Source organism: Thalassophryne amazonica, chromosome 21, assembly GCF_902500255.1.
Source record: "Thalassophryne amazonica chromosome 21, fThaAma1.1, whole genome shotgun sequence".
Classification (NCBI taxonomy): Eukaryota; Metazoa; Chordata; class Actinopteri; order Batrachoidiformes; family Batrachoididae; genus Thalassophryne; species Thalassophryne amazonica.
Window position 1 is genome coordinate 20,613,500 of NC_047123.1, and position 14,308 is coordinate 20,627,807.

Below are 14,308 nucleotides of genomic sequence, written 5' to 3' on the forward strand. Positions count from 1 at the left end.
ACAAGTGGATTTACTGAAGGAGCAAGGAAACAAATGATATATTCACCTGGAATATCCTTGGGATTTCTTTGGCATCTGCACGGTATACATCTGTTTGAGTGACGGGTCGGACATGAAACAGCTTGCTGTGTCAAAGAAAAGGAAGAGTGCAAGGTTAAAATCACACAAAATAAAGATAAAAACACAGAAATAAATAAATAAATGAATCTATTGTTGACGTTTGCACATCAACCAGATTAAAGTGACCTGAAAGCAAGAAAATATGAGTCATGCACTTATACAGTTTGCTGTTTATCTCTGCTTCACTTCATATCAGAAATCGTCAGCTGTACACTACCAACATTTTGGAGTCAAATTATTTCCACTGTCAGCTGCTGAAGCATTACCCTGTGTTTCAGGAAAATGGTTCCATTGATGAGATAAACTCGACAGAACACAAACAATCGCAGTTGAATCTTTCAACGTATGGCACTGTAATGCAGAAGAAAATATTTTTCCATCTTGGGATATCAAGATGATAGAACAGTCCAAGATTGTGTTTACGGCGGGGGATAGTAAACCTTAGAACAATTAGTGTTGGAAAGAAAAAATAATCCCTTAGTTTTGGTCTCATTTGGACCAAACTTGGGCAAAGCAACTCGATTTTGAAAGAATCTGTCCAAGGTCAAAAGTTTGGCCAAGTATTTATTCATAATGGATATTTGGAATGATTGTTTCAAGGAATTAAAAAAAAATTACATTACCAATATTATGATGATTACAATTAAACACTCTTTATATGATATGAAGTCACATGACCCTTGACTTTGGCTCACAATGAAAGGTCAAACCTATGCTGAGGAATTGGTTAAAGCTCCAACTTTGGTTACTGTGAAAAATTAATATGATTCCATGTCAACTTGCTCTTGAACACAAATCTTTGACCTGAAGTGAATTTAAATGGTCAAAGTCAAGGCCATAACTGCCTAAACAGTTTGGGACCAATATGAATGAAGTATGTTGGAAGGGTTAGCATGTTAGTAAAGGATAAATCATGTTTTAAAAATTCTATTTAACTCCTAACACTTTCTGTAATTGTGTATATTTACCTAACTGTTTACTGTTTCTGTCCTCTGGCTAAATAATTTCCTTCAGGATAAATAAAGTTGATCTTTAACTTTAAATGGCTCAGTTTTGGACAGAACTGATCAAATGTCAAGACCAAAGAGAATCACGAATTATGTTATCATAATTTGCATGAATCAATGTCAAATACTTAAGGTGCAGATGTTCAAATTTAATTAAGATAATTGTGAATCAATTTTTCAATTTGACATAAAGCAAAAAAAGAAAGAAAGAAAGAAATGTATAGGAATTTATTTTGTTCAATTTAATGTTAATGAAAGTCAGGTTTAAAACAGAAATCAGGTCAGTTTGAGGAGAAGTGACTGAGTGGCCGGAGTGCCATCATGTTGGCAGATGGAAGATGCAGATTCAATATTTGTAAAAAAAACAAAACAAAACAAAAAACAAAAACAAAACAAAACTTGTTTCAGCATTTAAAAAAGACTCACTCGATGTCCAGGGTCATGAAGGGGTTGGAATGCTCTCTGTCCAGCTCATTGTTGTAGAACAGGATCTTCTTGCTGCTCACCACAACATACTGTCAAGCAAAAACACCACCGAACAAAAACATCAGAGTGGAACATCGCTCAACAGTAACACTGAACTTAAAGAAAACAAAGCTGTTTTACTTTTTTGTCCCAGCCGAACCGCTTTGTGTTCTTGGTTGGAAGCGAAATCCAGCCCTCCAGCCGGGACTCTGCAGCACAGACGGGGGAAAACGAGCATATAATAATTACAACATACTGTAGTAAAAATAGGTTGCACTCTTCACTATTACTGCAATGATTAATCAATGAGTTGTTGGCACTTGGTGTGGCAGCGACGGCACTCGAGTGCTGTTACTGCCACACCAAGTGCCAACAACTTTTTAAAAGAATGAAAGGAAAAAACAACAACAGCATAATAATCAATTAATCGTTTTCAGTCTTTTTAAAATAATAAATAATCTTTGATTTCAGCTTCTTAAATGTGAATATTTTCTGGTTTATTTATTAGCTCCTTTACTCCTCTCTGGCAGTAAACTGAATGTCTGTGGGCAAGACCAAGAAAATCAAAGATGCCGATTTGGGCTTTGAATAAAACTGATCAGCATTTATTCACAATTTTTTGAGACCTTAAAAAAAAAAAAAATCGACTGAGAAAATAATCAAACGATTAATTGATTTCGAAAATATTCGTGAGTTGCAGCCCCACTCATCACACTGTGAGGAAAGAGTCAGGTCCATAAGTATTTGGACATTTGTGTGTGTTGGGTTTTTTTTGCCTCTGCATCATCATAACGATCAAGATGTGTTTATTGTTGTGCATACTTTCAGCTTTAATTCAAGAGTTAAAAAAAGAAAATACACTTACAAATGATCACTTTTACAGCCATCTTTCTTTCGACAAGTCAGACGATAGATACATGAACAAATCACAGACTATGTCTTGGACCTTATTTAAATCAATAATTAAGATTGATGTAAATAAACGAGAACAAGCACTGAGGAACAGTGCCAGAAGGAAACTAGTGAGGGAAGCCACCAAGACACCCATGACAATTTGGAAATATTGGCAACTTTTGTCTGTGGCATCACCAGTCACAGCTTCACAGTGGAGTGGAACAGAGAAGGTTTTTCATGCAAGAAAACATTTCAAATCTAGGCTTAATTCCTCTATTTGCCTTCAGCTCAACCATTTTACATTTTGTTTGGAAGAAACTCCTTCTCTCTGCCACCTTGATGCTATAACCTTGAAGTATAACTAGTGACACAACAAACAACAGTTGCACTCTGCATGGTTTAGTCAATCACAGCCACAGAAACCTGGATCTCCTTCAGACTTGTCAGCTGTGTTTTTGTAGCTTCCCTCACCTGTCTATTTTGAGAAATGCTCACACCACACAGCTTTACTATACAGTATCATACTGTTTGTTTCTTAATGAGTGACCTGGAAATGTTCATGTATTCATACAGTTCTGTTCAAAATAACAGCAGTGTGTTTAAAAAGCGAATAAAACGCAAAATCCTTATAGCAGCTTGTATTTAAAAACACACAAATCCACTGGGAACACTGAACATTCTATTCCAAATCAAAACATGAAGACAAATGTTTGTTATTTCTTCACTTTCTGTGAAGTAATAACAAATTTGATACATTTTTTTCTTCATGTTTTGATTTGGAATGTAATGTACAGTGTTTTCAATGCATTTGAGTGTATGGAAATACAAGCTATTTTCAGGATTTTGACCTTTACTCACTTTTTAAAAGCACACTGCTATTACTTTGAACACAACTGTACCTTGGCTCATCTTCAGAAAACCAGCTAAAATGTTTTGTTTAAAAAAAAAAGAAAAATCCTTAGTTTGCCCAATTACTTATGAACTGGAAATGGCGATAATTGCTAAATGGTTAAGCCCTTGAATTAAAGCTGAATAAAAGCTTAAGTTCACACAAGAAAGTGTTGGTTGGACAATATGCTCAATTAGGGTTGTTAATTTCCTCCGCCAAAGACACTGGGCGGAGGTTATGTTTGTGAACAGCCTGTAACCCACAATTTTTCATATATCATTATGAAATTTTTACAGATGATTCATATCCTGATAGGCAAGAACTGACTAAATTTTCAAGGTCATAGGTCAAAGTCAGGAAAAATCTTGGAAAATTGGAAAAATCCCTATCCTTTAACATTGAACGAGTTTTCAAAAGGTCATAACTCTGTCAAAAAAGATCAAATTTGTTTCCTATTTAAGAACATTATGTGGGATGGTATCCTTTATCGACAAAGTTTGAGTTCCTTCCCACTGTTGCCAAGTGCTTGCTCATAGGGGTCGTTTTGACCGTTGGGGTTTTTCTGTAATTATTGTATGGCTTTTGCCTTACAATATAAAGTGCCTTGGGGCGACTGTTTGTTGTGATTTGGCGCTATATAAATAAAATTGATTTGATTTGAGTCAAATCTGATCTGGATTACAGATTTTGTGGCCATTTAAATTTAACACTGAAAACCCCTTTTAATGGATATGTTACATTCTATCTTAATCAAACGTGCCCCAATCACTCTCATATTTGAAAGTGAGGTGCAGACTGACACTCACTATCACCTGACAAAGTTTGATCCAGATCTGATCCGGATTATGGATTTTGTGGTCATTTGAATTTAATATTGAAAAGCCCATTTGATGTACATTTTGCATTATTTCTCAGCCATAAGTGCCTCAATCACTCATTTGTGACAATGAGCTGCAAACTGACACTCTTAATGAATATACTAAGTTTGATCGGCATCTGATTCGTATTGAGGATTTAGCGAATATTTCAACATTGAAAAGCCCTTTGATTTATATTTTGTATTATATTTTAATTATGAAATGCTACTTCTAACAGGACTTTGACCTTGAAAAGGTAAAAATTTCTGGAATTGGAAACTCATGCTGGCGGAGGTTTGTGCTCTACAGGCGCGGTGCTCTAGTTTCTAAATGCAAAAGGGACTTTAACAAAAAATTCATAACACTGCAAATACTTTAAAATATAAATGCTGCAAAGCATTCAACACTTGATGTTAAGTTTACAGTCCTGCACACGAGATGCCAAGCACCATGCAGGGTCACCTGCAGCTTCAGACTCTGGGCTTTGTTCATAGGTGAGGGCAAGGGGGCGCTGGCCCTGCTCCTCCAGCTCCTCATGTTCTCCTTCATCCTCAGAGTCAGAGTCAAAGAGGGAGCAAGCCGAGCGAAGGTTGGGGCGTGTGTCGATGCGCACAGATTTGTGTGTGCGCTGGTAGGTGAAGGACATTGATTCAGAGGTCTGAGACTGAGTAATGCGCACTGCATCACACCCAAAAAGAGAGAAGTCAAAAAGAAAAAGGCATGAAGAGAAGAAGTTCAGAAACAAACCACTCTAGAAGTCAAAAGGACTTCAAGGTGAAACCCAAAGACGACTGACAGGAAACAACATATTTGCAAACTCTGAGTGCACTTGAACACTTCTGAGTACGAGCGCTGACAGGTGCCTACCTGGGTATGCATCTCCAGCTTCCAGGTCATTTCCACTGCTGATGCTGGTGGAGTCCATAGAGTGAACGCTAAGCGAGGTGAGCTGGCAGCGCAGCTGCTCAATGTCGCTGTCTTTACTGTCCAACGCCATCTGAAGCTCCAAGCGGACCTGGTTCTCATCTGCTATCACCTAAATAGACACAAAAGCTTTCTTTTTCAGAATAAATCACACTGAAGGCATCACAGACAAAATAACATTTACTGAATTGAAGTAAGTTATTTTTTGTGCTAAACTTAATTTCTTGGTCCTGCAATTTATAGACAAAAAAATACTGCATTATCATCCATGATGTGAATATGGCACTGTCAACACATGTGATAAGCTGCACCAGTACGCTGTTGTGAAAGATGTAATGTCTAATCCAAACTCCGGAGCAGAAGGTGGTGGTAATGCACGGTTCAGCTGGATGCCAACTGCCATAAATGAAATTAAAAGGCCATGTTGGATCTTTCAAAATGAGGGAAATTAATAAATCATGTTCTCAAACTGAATAACACACTTGAATAAAGAGAGGGAATATTTCCACAGTACAACAGCAGCATGTTTTTGATGCTCTTGAATGAAAGTGAAACAAATGTTAAAAGGCTCTCATTATAACATAGTACAAAGTGCATTAGTGCAACCAACCAGTGTGCACATGCATTGTAATGAGTGTGCACAAACAGTACGGTTTACCTTGCTGGTGGGATAACAGTCTAAATCCTAGTCAATCAACATATATGAGCCTACACATACATATGTGTAGAGTGACGCCACTCCAAGTTATGGAATTTTCAACTGGGACAACCCAGATCTTGGGTTTAAAAAAAGCACAGTTTTTTTCTGGAGTATATGTTTTTTTTTGTTTTTGTTTTTTGTTTTTTTTAACTATTTTGGGAGGTCCTGCGACTTATACTCCAGTGCAACATAGAAATCGAAATATCACACATTTGTTGTTAATAAGAATAACAATAATACCTATTTATATTACATTTTATTGAGTAATTTATTAATTATGTACTTTTTACTTTTATTTGAGTAAGTTTGTCAAACTGGAATTTTCACTTTTGAGTCTTTTTTTTTAAATAATGGTAGTAACTGTACTTTTACTTGAGTATAGATTTTCAGTCCTCTACCCAAAAACTGGGTATATGAAAGTATCATATCTGGAGGTTGACTTGCCCATGAAAGGGTATTAATAATGTGAAATCAGCTTTCAGCAGCATCACTCAGGACACGCCAGTTATTACTTATTGTTTTCTATATGACGTTGAATCCAGTGGTGCTAAAAGTAGACTCGCTGTGATTGTGGGCGCACTGACCGCCTGCATCTCGTTCAGCTCTCGCTGGTATTTGATGATTGTGCTGTTGAATTTCTCCTTCTCGGCTCTCAGCTCCAGCTGCAGCTTCCTGTTCTCCTTCTCCTTCTTGTGCAGCTCCGTGTCGATGCCTCTGTGGCCGCCGCGAACCGTCTCCCGTCTGTTCATCACCTCGTGCAGCTTGTTGACGGCCTGTGAACGGAGGTGCAGGCAGCTTTTACTGTTAATAATTCAGAAACTCTGCAGCTGCACAAAATTCTCAAGCAAAACTGGTGAGTCATAAGAGTGAGAAATGTTTATTAAAGCGTGGAAACACAAAATGCTGCAGGTGTGTAGGCGATGCGATGCGACGCAGACCTGAATCTTCAGTGTCCTTTCACTCTGCAGCTGTTTTTCCAAAGACAGCTTCACACTGGTCATCTGTTTTTCCTCCTCTTTGGTTTTGTGGAACTCTGCATAAACACAAAAAACATCTCTCCAGGGGTCACACTTTTTTTTTACATAACAGATCCGGTAAAACTGACCAAACAAACCCATGACCTATAGTGTGTTATTGCATATAAGTACACTTAAACTCCTATTACTCCTAGGTGCTCATCAGACACTCACGTTGCTGCATTTCTTTCAGTTGGTTGTTCAGCTCCTCCTTTTCATTGGCCAGATTGGCTACATCCACAGTTAGAGTGCGATTAGACTCCTCCAGCTGTACGGGGAGCCACAATAAACCAGAGTCACATCCATACATGGAGAATTCAAATAGCTGTTATTTATTGGCAACACTCGGGCTCCCTAATTAGTGTCATGGACTTACACACCTAAAGTCTAATCAGTTTGTCTACTTCCTGAAGACTACTTGTATTGTTAGTATGAAGCATCTATCATGTTGATCTGGAGACACTTTTTAGTGTGCAAATATTAGTGACACCTGCTTCAACATCTACTCCACATGAGGTACATGACATACATAGCCACACTCTACAAAGTACCTTTTTATCAGGATCCAAATGTATGCAAATTAAATATGTTGCAACATGTACTGCATAATGAGGTACCCCCCTCATTAACATGATCACAACATGCAACTCAAAAACAACCCCTGAACATGTGCTTCACAACAGCTACAGAAAGTATTCACAGCGCTTTACTTTTTGCACATTTTATGTTACAGCCTTATTCCAAAATGGAGAAAATAATTCCCCCCCTCAAAATTCTACTCACAACACCTCATAATAACAACATGAAAAACGTTTTTTTGAAATTTTCGCAAATTCATTAAAAATAAAAAGCTAAACATTCACACCCTTTGCTCAATACTTTGCTGATGCACTTTTGGCAGCAACTGCAGCCTCAAGTCTTCTTGGATATGACGCCACAAGCTATTATACATAAACTGCATGTTGTAAGCATAGACTGTATATATGTCTGCAACATGTACATGAGGTAACTCATTAGCATGTAAATGTATGCTATGAAAGTATGAACCATTTTTGCAACATATACTCCACAAGGTCTTCCTATTAGTATGCAAATCGATGGAAATCAGTAAGCTGCATGTTGCAAGATGTACTTCACATGTAAATGTACTAAAACACATACTATAACACATCCACATGAGTTAGCTACAGTTTAATAACCAACTTTCCACCATGAAGTACTACTGAGACATGGCGGCTCCAAAATGATTATATTACCCTGATTCATATACAAATGTATGCACAGCCCCCAAAATATAATCAATTCATTAGTAGCTACTTATGATGTGAGGACCAAATGTCTAATATGTCTTGATTGTGAATGTTTTTTTTTTTTTTTTTTTACAGACACAGAGACACGCATATGACGCACAATGTCCCACATACTAGTGACGGGGCGTAAAAATAACCCAAGTGAAGCTGTTTTGTCTCTAGCTCCCGTCTCACCGAGCCGATGGTGGCTTCCTTGTCACGGAGCTCTTGCTTGTGTCTCGCAATCATGTCTTTGATTTCCAGCTCCTTCATGATTTTCTCCTTCTCCAAATCGGAGTATTGCTCCTCAGCGATTGAGCGCGCCAGCTGCTCGGCGTCGGCTTTGGTCAGACTTGCTTCCAGTTGGGCTGTGAGTGAATCTCTGTGGAAGGGAGGAGGAGGAGGAATATTTTTATTATTCTGCTACTGAACAGCCATTACACGGTAGTTCCTTTGGGAAAGACAAAAAAAAAAAAAGAAACTTCAACCCCCACAAATTCCTACTGCTTTTTCTTACAAAAGAAACACTGCACCCATTCTAGTTAAACCAGTTACTGTGCGCTGCAGAAGACCTGACCTCCTACAGGTGATTAACCTTCATCTCGACAAGTCCTGTAAATTTTGAATAGAACTCATAAATGTGTACACTGCCGAGGCGGCACTGTGAGTGATGCTACAAGTACCTAATTATATTCCACCGTTCCATTAAATTGTTCCTATTTGCTGCAGTTGGCCATTTTCTCTGCAAAATTGATCTTTGATGCTGAGGACATAACTCTTCACTCTATTTCAGTAAAGCAACTCTTGCATGAGCTGAGATTCCAAAGCTGCACTCGTCTACCTGCGTTTGGTGCAGAATCATCCCGAAAAGTCTGGAAAAGCACATTTTTCAGGAGCTTTGTCAGACTTCGACTGTGTGCAGGCCGAGTGCACCTCGGTGTTACTTGGTGTACACACCAAGGGAACTCGCCTTCAACTCTTGATTCTCAGATTAAGAAAATCGGGTGTCAAGTTGCGGTGAGCCATTCTGAGCCAAGTGGCGGGGGCAGGGAAGTGGAAGAGGAGCTTAACGGATCAGCATGTGCAGGAGGTAAATGTAACAATGTAAAAAAAAAAAAAAGACCTACCCTTCATTTTATGTAATACAGAAAGGAATTTTTTTTTTGTATGTTGGAAATAATGCAACGCCAAAACCTAGACTGTCCAAACATCGCTCTCAACAAGTGCCGCGTTACCCATTTGAACAACACATCAACATAACACCTATCACCTTCTAAGACTTCTCGCTGTTGTGGTTCCAGAGTAGAAGTAGAGACACCTTATGGTTGTCCTATTACCTTTCATCCTGGTATTCCCGCAGTCGCTGCTGCGCCTCTTTGTAATGCTTATTCCTTTCTTCACACTCTTCCTTCAGCTCACGGATCTGCGTCTTGTAAAGAGTCTTGGGAAACACATAATGCGTGCTCAGATAAAACACTGCTGAGTGCAGAGAACTATAGATACATGTGCAGGAAAGACTCAAGTATTTGAGATGTTTTCTTATGTGTCAGTGCTGGTAAAGAAAATAGAAACAAATTGAGTAAAACTACTGTGAAATAGTGTTCTGCCTCCAGCTGGTCCTTCAGTTCCTTCAGCTGACTGTCGGCCTCTTGCTTCTCCCTAGAACACCACCAAACCGTCAATCACACCTCAACAATCACCAAAGCAACAGCACTGCTGTTAAATCAGCCCTGGCAGGAATGTGTGTTCGACCTGTGCAGCTCATGGTTCTGTTTCTCCAGGATTTGCTTCATTTCCAGCAGGTGGTTGAGCTCCTGTTTGAGCTGCTTCTCTGAGGAACGCAGCAAGGACACCTGCTGGCTCTGCGCCTTCAGCTCGCTCTGGCTCAGACTCCTCTTGTGCATCTCCTCCTCCAGACACAAGCTCAGATCCTTCACCTGCAAAAGCCAACACGCGCAGAAAAAAAAACATTTAAAGATGTAAAGCTAGTAGGTCAACAGGGGTTGTGTTTGTGAAGCCCCACCTCTTTAGAGAGCTTCTCTTTCTGTGCACGCAGCTCATCGAGTTTGTGTCGGGCTTGTTTGTAGTCACAGTCCAGCATGGAGTGGTCCTTTTCCAGTTGCAGCAGCTTTCCCTCCACTTGCATCTTCAAGCTGCGCTCCTCTTGGAGGGTGTGCTCCATCTCTGGAAGCAAGGAGTTAACCAGGTGAGCCATCAGAAGTTGGCAAAATAATTGTCTTTTGCTTGACAGAAGGCCAGAGCATTTAAAGGCAAGTCTTCTATACTTCTTCTGTCAACTCTTCTGACACTACAATGGACTAATCAGTCATTTTCTACATCCAGTCTGGTAGCATGTGCGGGCATGGCGGGTCACAACATCTTCCATATAACAGAAGCTCCCTGGGTCCCAGAAGACAGTCAAGGGGACGCACATGCTTCACCACGCTGCAGCAGATAGATAGTTAGATTTGAGAGACTGGGATGGACTGGTTGTCTACTATTCAGGATCCCAACATGGTTCTGTAGTGTTGTGGATGCAGTGATGTGCAGCAAAGATAGGTGCGCCAAGCCTGTGACATCCTATTTAAGAAAACGTGAGGCTGTAATTGCTGCCAGAGGTGCACCAACAAAGTATTGAGGAAAGGGTGTGAATACTTATGCATATGTGATTTCTTAGTTTTTTATTTTTAATACATTTACCAAAAAAGACTCTTAATGTTGTCATTATGGGGTGTTGTGAGTAGAATTCTGAGGGAAAAAAATGAATCTCCTCTATTTTGGAATAAGGATGTAACATAAAATGTGGAAAAAGTGAAGCGCTGTGAATACGTTCTAGATGCACTGTAAATAACAGGAGATGGTACCAAGAATAGCATTATGATTAAAAAAAATACCAGTGACTAAGTCGATGAGAAGACAAAGGTCAGTTGGCTTTAGAGCACAATAATCAGTGATGAGTGAGGGATCTTTGTTATGAACCTTAAAGCTCCACGATACAGAGTATCCAAAAAATAATGACCATAAACCGATGCATTCATGGACAACAGATCACCGTAAGCCGGATGGGGCAGAAAACTGGTATCAACCAGTCTTTGTCGAGCAATAAAACAAAAACAAGACTTGCTGCGACAATAACAACAACCTAAGTACAATTTCAGCTTTTTTACCAAACATTTTAGTCATTTTGTTTTGCTTTACAATTCAAATGTCTTCAAAGTAATATTTTCATCAGAAATTCTATTGACAAAATGAACAGGACCAGCCTTTTAAAATTGCTCAAAATATCCAGGCCTGTGGGACAGGTCACAGTTATAACTGGACTCTAATAGAAGAAAGTAGAAGAAAGTTAAGAAGAAAGTTCCTACATGGTTCCATGTGGGAAATGATGGTTGCCGAAGGACCTTCAACCTTTTGAAGTCCAAAAAAGTTGTTTGAAGTCTGACAGGATGACGACTAATTAGTACATTAAACAAAAATCAGTGTAAGTAACCTATGAATGATTTGTTAGAAAATGGAAAGCTATGTCCATCTTACCACTCAGTCTTACTTTTCTTCATATTTTTCACTTGTGAAACTCACACTTGAAGTTGGATGGAGTGTAATTTATGACATACACTGTTGTGATCCCATGCTGCAATTAATTAGTAACAAAACATTAACCACAGTTGGGTTACGCTAACTGCGGCAGATGCTAACACTGAGCTTTACAGGGACAACCTCAAAGGCAAAGCCTCATTGAGTTTTTACACTTTTATACTCACATTGTTTTCAGTCATATTTGACACAAAAGTCAGCAAACCACAGTTATTTTGTTAAGATAAAAATCGAAAAAGGAGTGCTACGTGGGTCCACAAATTGTGAATCAAAAATATTTAAAAAATAATCTTAATACACAGGTGCTCAATTGGAGGTGGGGGTGCTACACAATACTCAAAAAACTCACGTTTTCATCTTCAAATGATGAAAAAATGAAAAAGAGAACTGCTCAGTGTGAAAGCCTCAAGAAGAACAAAAACAAAGCTCCAAGGCACTCTGTGAAAATTATTTTGTTGTTTGTTCTGTTTTTCATTATCGAGCAGCACATACATTATTTTTTGAACCGTTCTCTACACCACTATGAATATTTCGCCTTTGCTTCATGTTGTCTGTAGAATTTGTGAAGAGATGAGTTTACTTTCATTTCTTTCACCAAATTACAGTGTATCTACTCATAAAACAGGCACCTTCTCACCTTTCAAGACCTCAGACTTGGCCTCCTCGATGGACTGGTAGGTATTGTTCTTGTCTGTGAGTTTGGCCTTGGTTCCCTTGTGTTCAGCCTCCTCTTGCTCCAGACTCTGCTGCAATGACTTTATCTTGAACGTCAGGTCAATCTCTTGGTTGCTTTTCTCCTACAGAGTCAATGTGGACATTTGTCATTCAGTCACTCTCACATATGGAAACACGAGGAACATCTCCAGTTAGCCTCCAACCCCAATCCGCTTTCTAAAATGACAACAGACCTTTTCGAGGTCCGAGAGCATCTCTTGTAACTGCTTCTTTTCAGCACAGATGTTGGAAAGAGATGATTTCATGTGTTTCATCTGTTCTTCCAGACCAGAGATACATCCTGGATAACAACAACCACAAAAAAACCCCAATGGTGGAAAAGTTTTTCAAAATTACATTTTTATCCTTGTGCAGGCAGAGAAACTACTACGTTTTAGTCATGACTTTAGCCATTACGCAACTTTTGCACACATTTAGTCTGTAATATATGGAAAAAAACCCTCTTTGTTTTCCTTTTACCCAACTCCGCCCACTTGAAGATATTTACCAGTGGGGAAAAAGCATGAGGCACTGCTGCAAACAGGGAACTCTGTGTTACAATATGTCCCCTATGACCTCAGTCACCAGCCTAGTCTGCATGCACCATGTTTCCAAACACCAACATAAGACGTGCCGGATTTGGATATTCTATCCTCTTCCTTCACACGGACTCCTTCTCTGACTTTTGACCAGATATTTCCACATATGATCAGATCTTTCCTGAGGCCTGAGCCAAAAAATGAAAAAGAAATTCCTATTCAATTCACTACCAGGCTCGTAGCTCAGAGTTGTGTAACGTCTTTTTCCTGCTACCTAACAGATGTTTACTGCAGTGGCTTTAACCTTTTCCCTAAAATACATTTATTTAAATCAATGTGTGCATACAGGTGTAGCTGTTGGTAGTGAATCCCTTCAGCTTCTACCTTGCTTCACGCGGGATCACCACAGCAAATTCGAGGTGGATCTGCATATTGACTTGGCACAAGTTTTACGCCGGATACCTTTCCTGATGCAACTCTACATTACATAGATGATATACCAGTAGCTTGCATTTCTCTCAAAAAACATCACTATATTACACATTGCTTGGAGGTTTGGGGGACATATGACTTAGAAGTGCGACTTCTGTATGCGTTTCTACTCCTCAACAGACCTTTTTTAATAGGTGCGACTTACAGTGCGGTGCAACTTACTGTATATTCTGGGAAATACGGTAATTCCCAGAAAACTGTCATTTCTGGCACAAGTAGTACAACCTAAAAGATCATAAAATATGTGAAGACAATACTGAAAACTAATGCCAAATACATGTGTTGCAGTTAAAAGACTTAATATATAGAAGTATTTTAGTGATTACTTAAAGTTGTGAATTACTCAATTTTTTTTCTAAAAAAATTTGTAAATATAAGAAGATTTAACTTTTTTGTTGCACATACAGGTTTTCATCATATATTGTTTTTTATTGTTCCTCTAATTAACTGCAGGCATAAGATGGCTCAAAATAAATTTTATGTAAATTCTTCAACTTATAAGGAACTGATGCAACTGATGTACAGGACACTGATAACTAGTAGTACTACTACTACACTGATACTACATGTGTCTGAAAAGGGAAGGCTAAACACTAGGGGTGCAACAATTAACAAATAATCATTATAATGTTGATTTTTAAGGATTAAATATGACTATATCGATTAACAGACACCTGAATCAATCTAAATGTGCAATGAACTGGTCAGTGGCTCGATTTTAACATTACAACTCAAATGAATGAAAATTGTATTGCTACCTCTGTGTCTACAAACTCATGTTTCTTCAAGTTATAATCTTGAAGTTCAA

At 38.8% G+C, this 14,308-nt stretch overlaps 1 protein-coding gene across 6 annotated transcripts in view; it reads right to left on the minus strand.

Annotated features, from left to right (window-relative positions):
* LOC117503171 (rho-associated protein kinase 2-like) overlaps positions 1-14,308 on the minus strand; it is a 69,606-nt gene that overhangs the window by 6,424 nt on the left and 48,874 nt on the right. For 4 of the 6 annotated variants that reach the window (XR_004558505.1, XM_034162357.1, XM_034162356.1 and 1 more), the window contains exons 16-30: positions 12,664-12,770; positions 12,393-12,552; positions 10,185-10,345; positions 9,914-10,098; positions 9,751-9,820; positions 9,499-9,602; positions 8,357-8,543; positions 7,047-7,140; positions 6,795-6,889; positions 6,441-6,629; positions 5,100-5,268; positions 4,695-4,910; positions 1,734-1,801; positions 1,554-1,642; positions 47-125 (exon numbers count right to left, since the gene is read on the minus strand). Coding sequence is in view for 5 of the 6 variants with exons in the window: in XM_034162357.1 (XP_034018248.1) it covers positions 47-125; positions 1,554-1,642; positions 1,734-1,801; positions 4,695-4,910; positions 5,100-5,268; positions 6,441-6,629; positions 6,795-6,889; positions 7,047-7,140; positions 8,357-8,543; positions 9,499-9,602; positions 9,751-9,820; positions 9,914-10,098; positions 10,185-10,345; positions 12,393-12,552; positions 12,664-12,770 (1,973 nt within the window). In the remaining variant the exon portion in view is untranslated. The remainder of the gene's footprint in view (positions 1-46; positions 126-1,553; positions 1,643-1,733; positions 1,802-4,694; positions 4,911-5,099; positions 5,269-6,440; positions 6,630-6,794; positions 6,890-7,046; positions 7,141-8,356; positions 8,544-9,498; positions 9,603-9,750; positions 9,821-9,913; positions 10,099-10,184; positions 10,346-12,392; positions 12,553-12,663; positions 12,771-14,308) is intronic. The other 2 variants (XM_034162359.1, XM_034162358.1) reach the window with 1 other exon arrangement.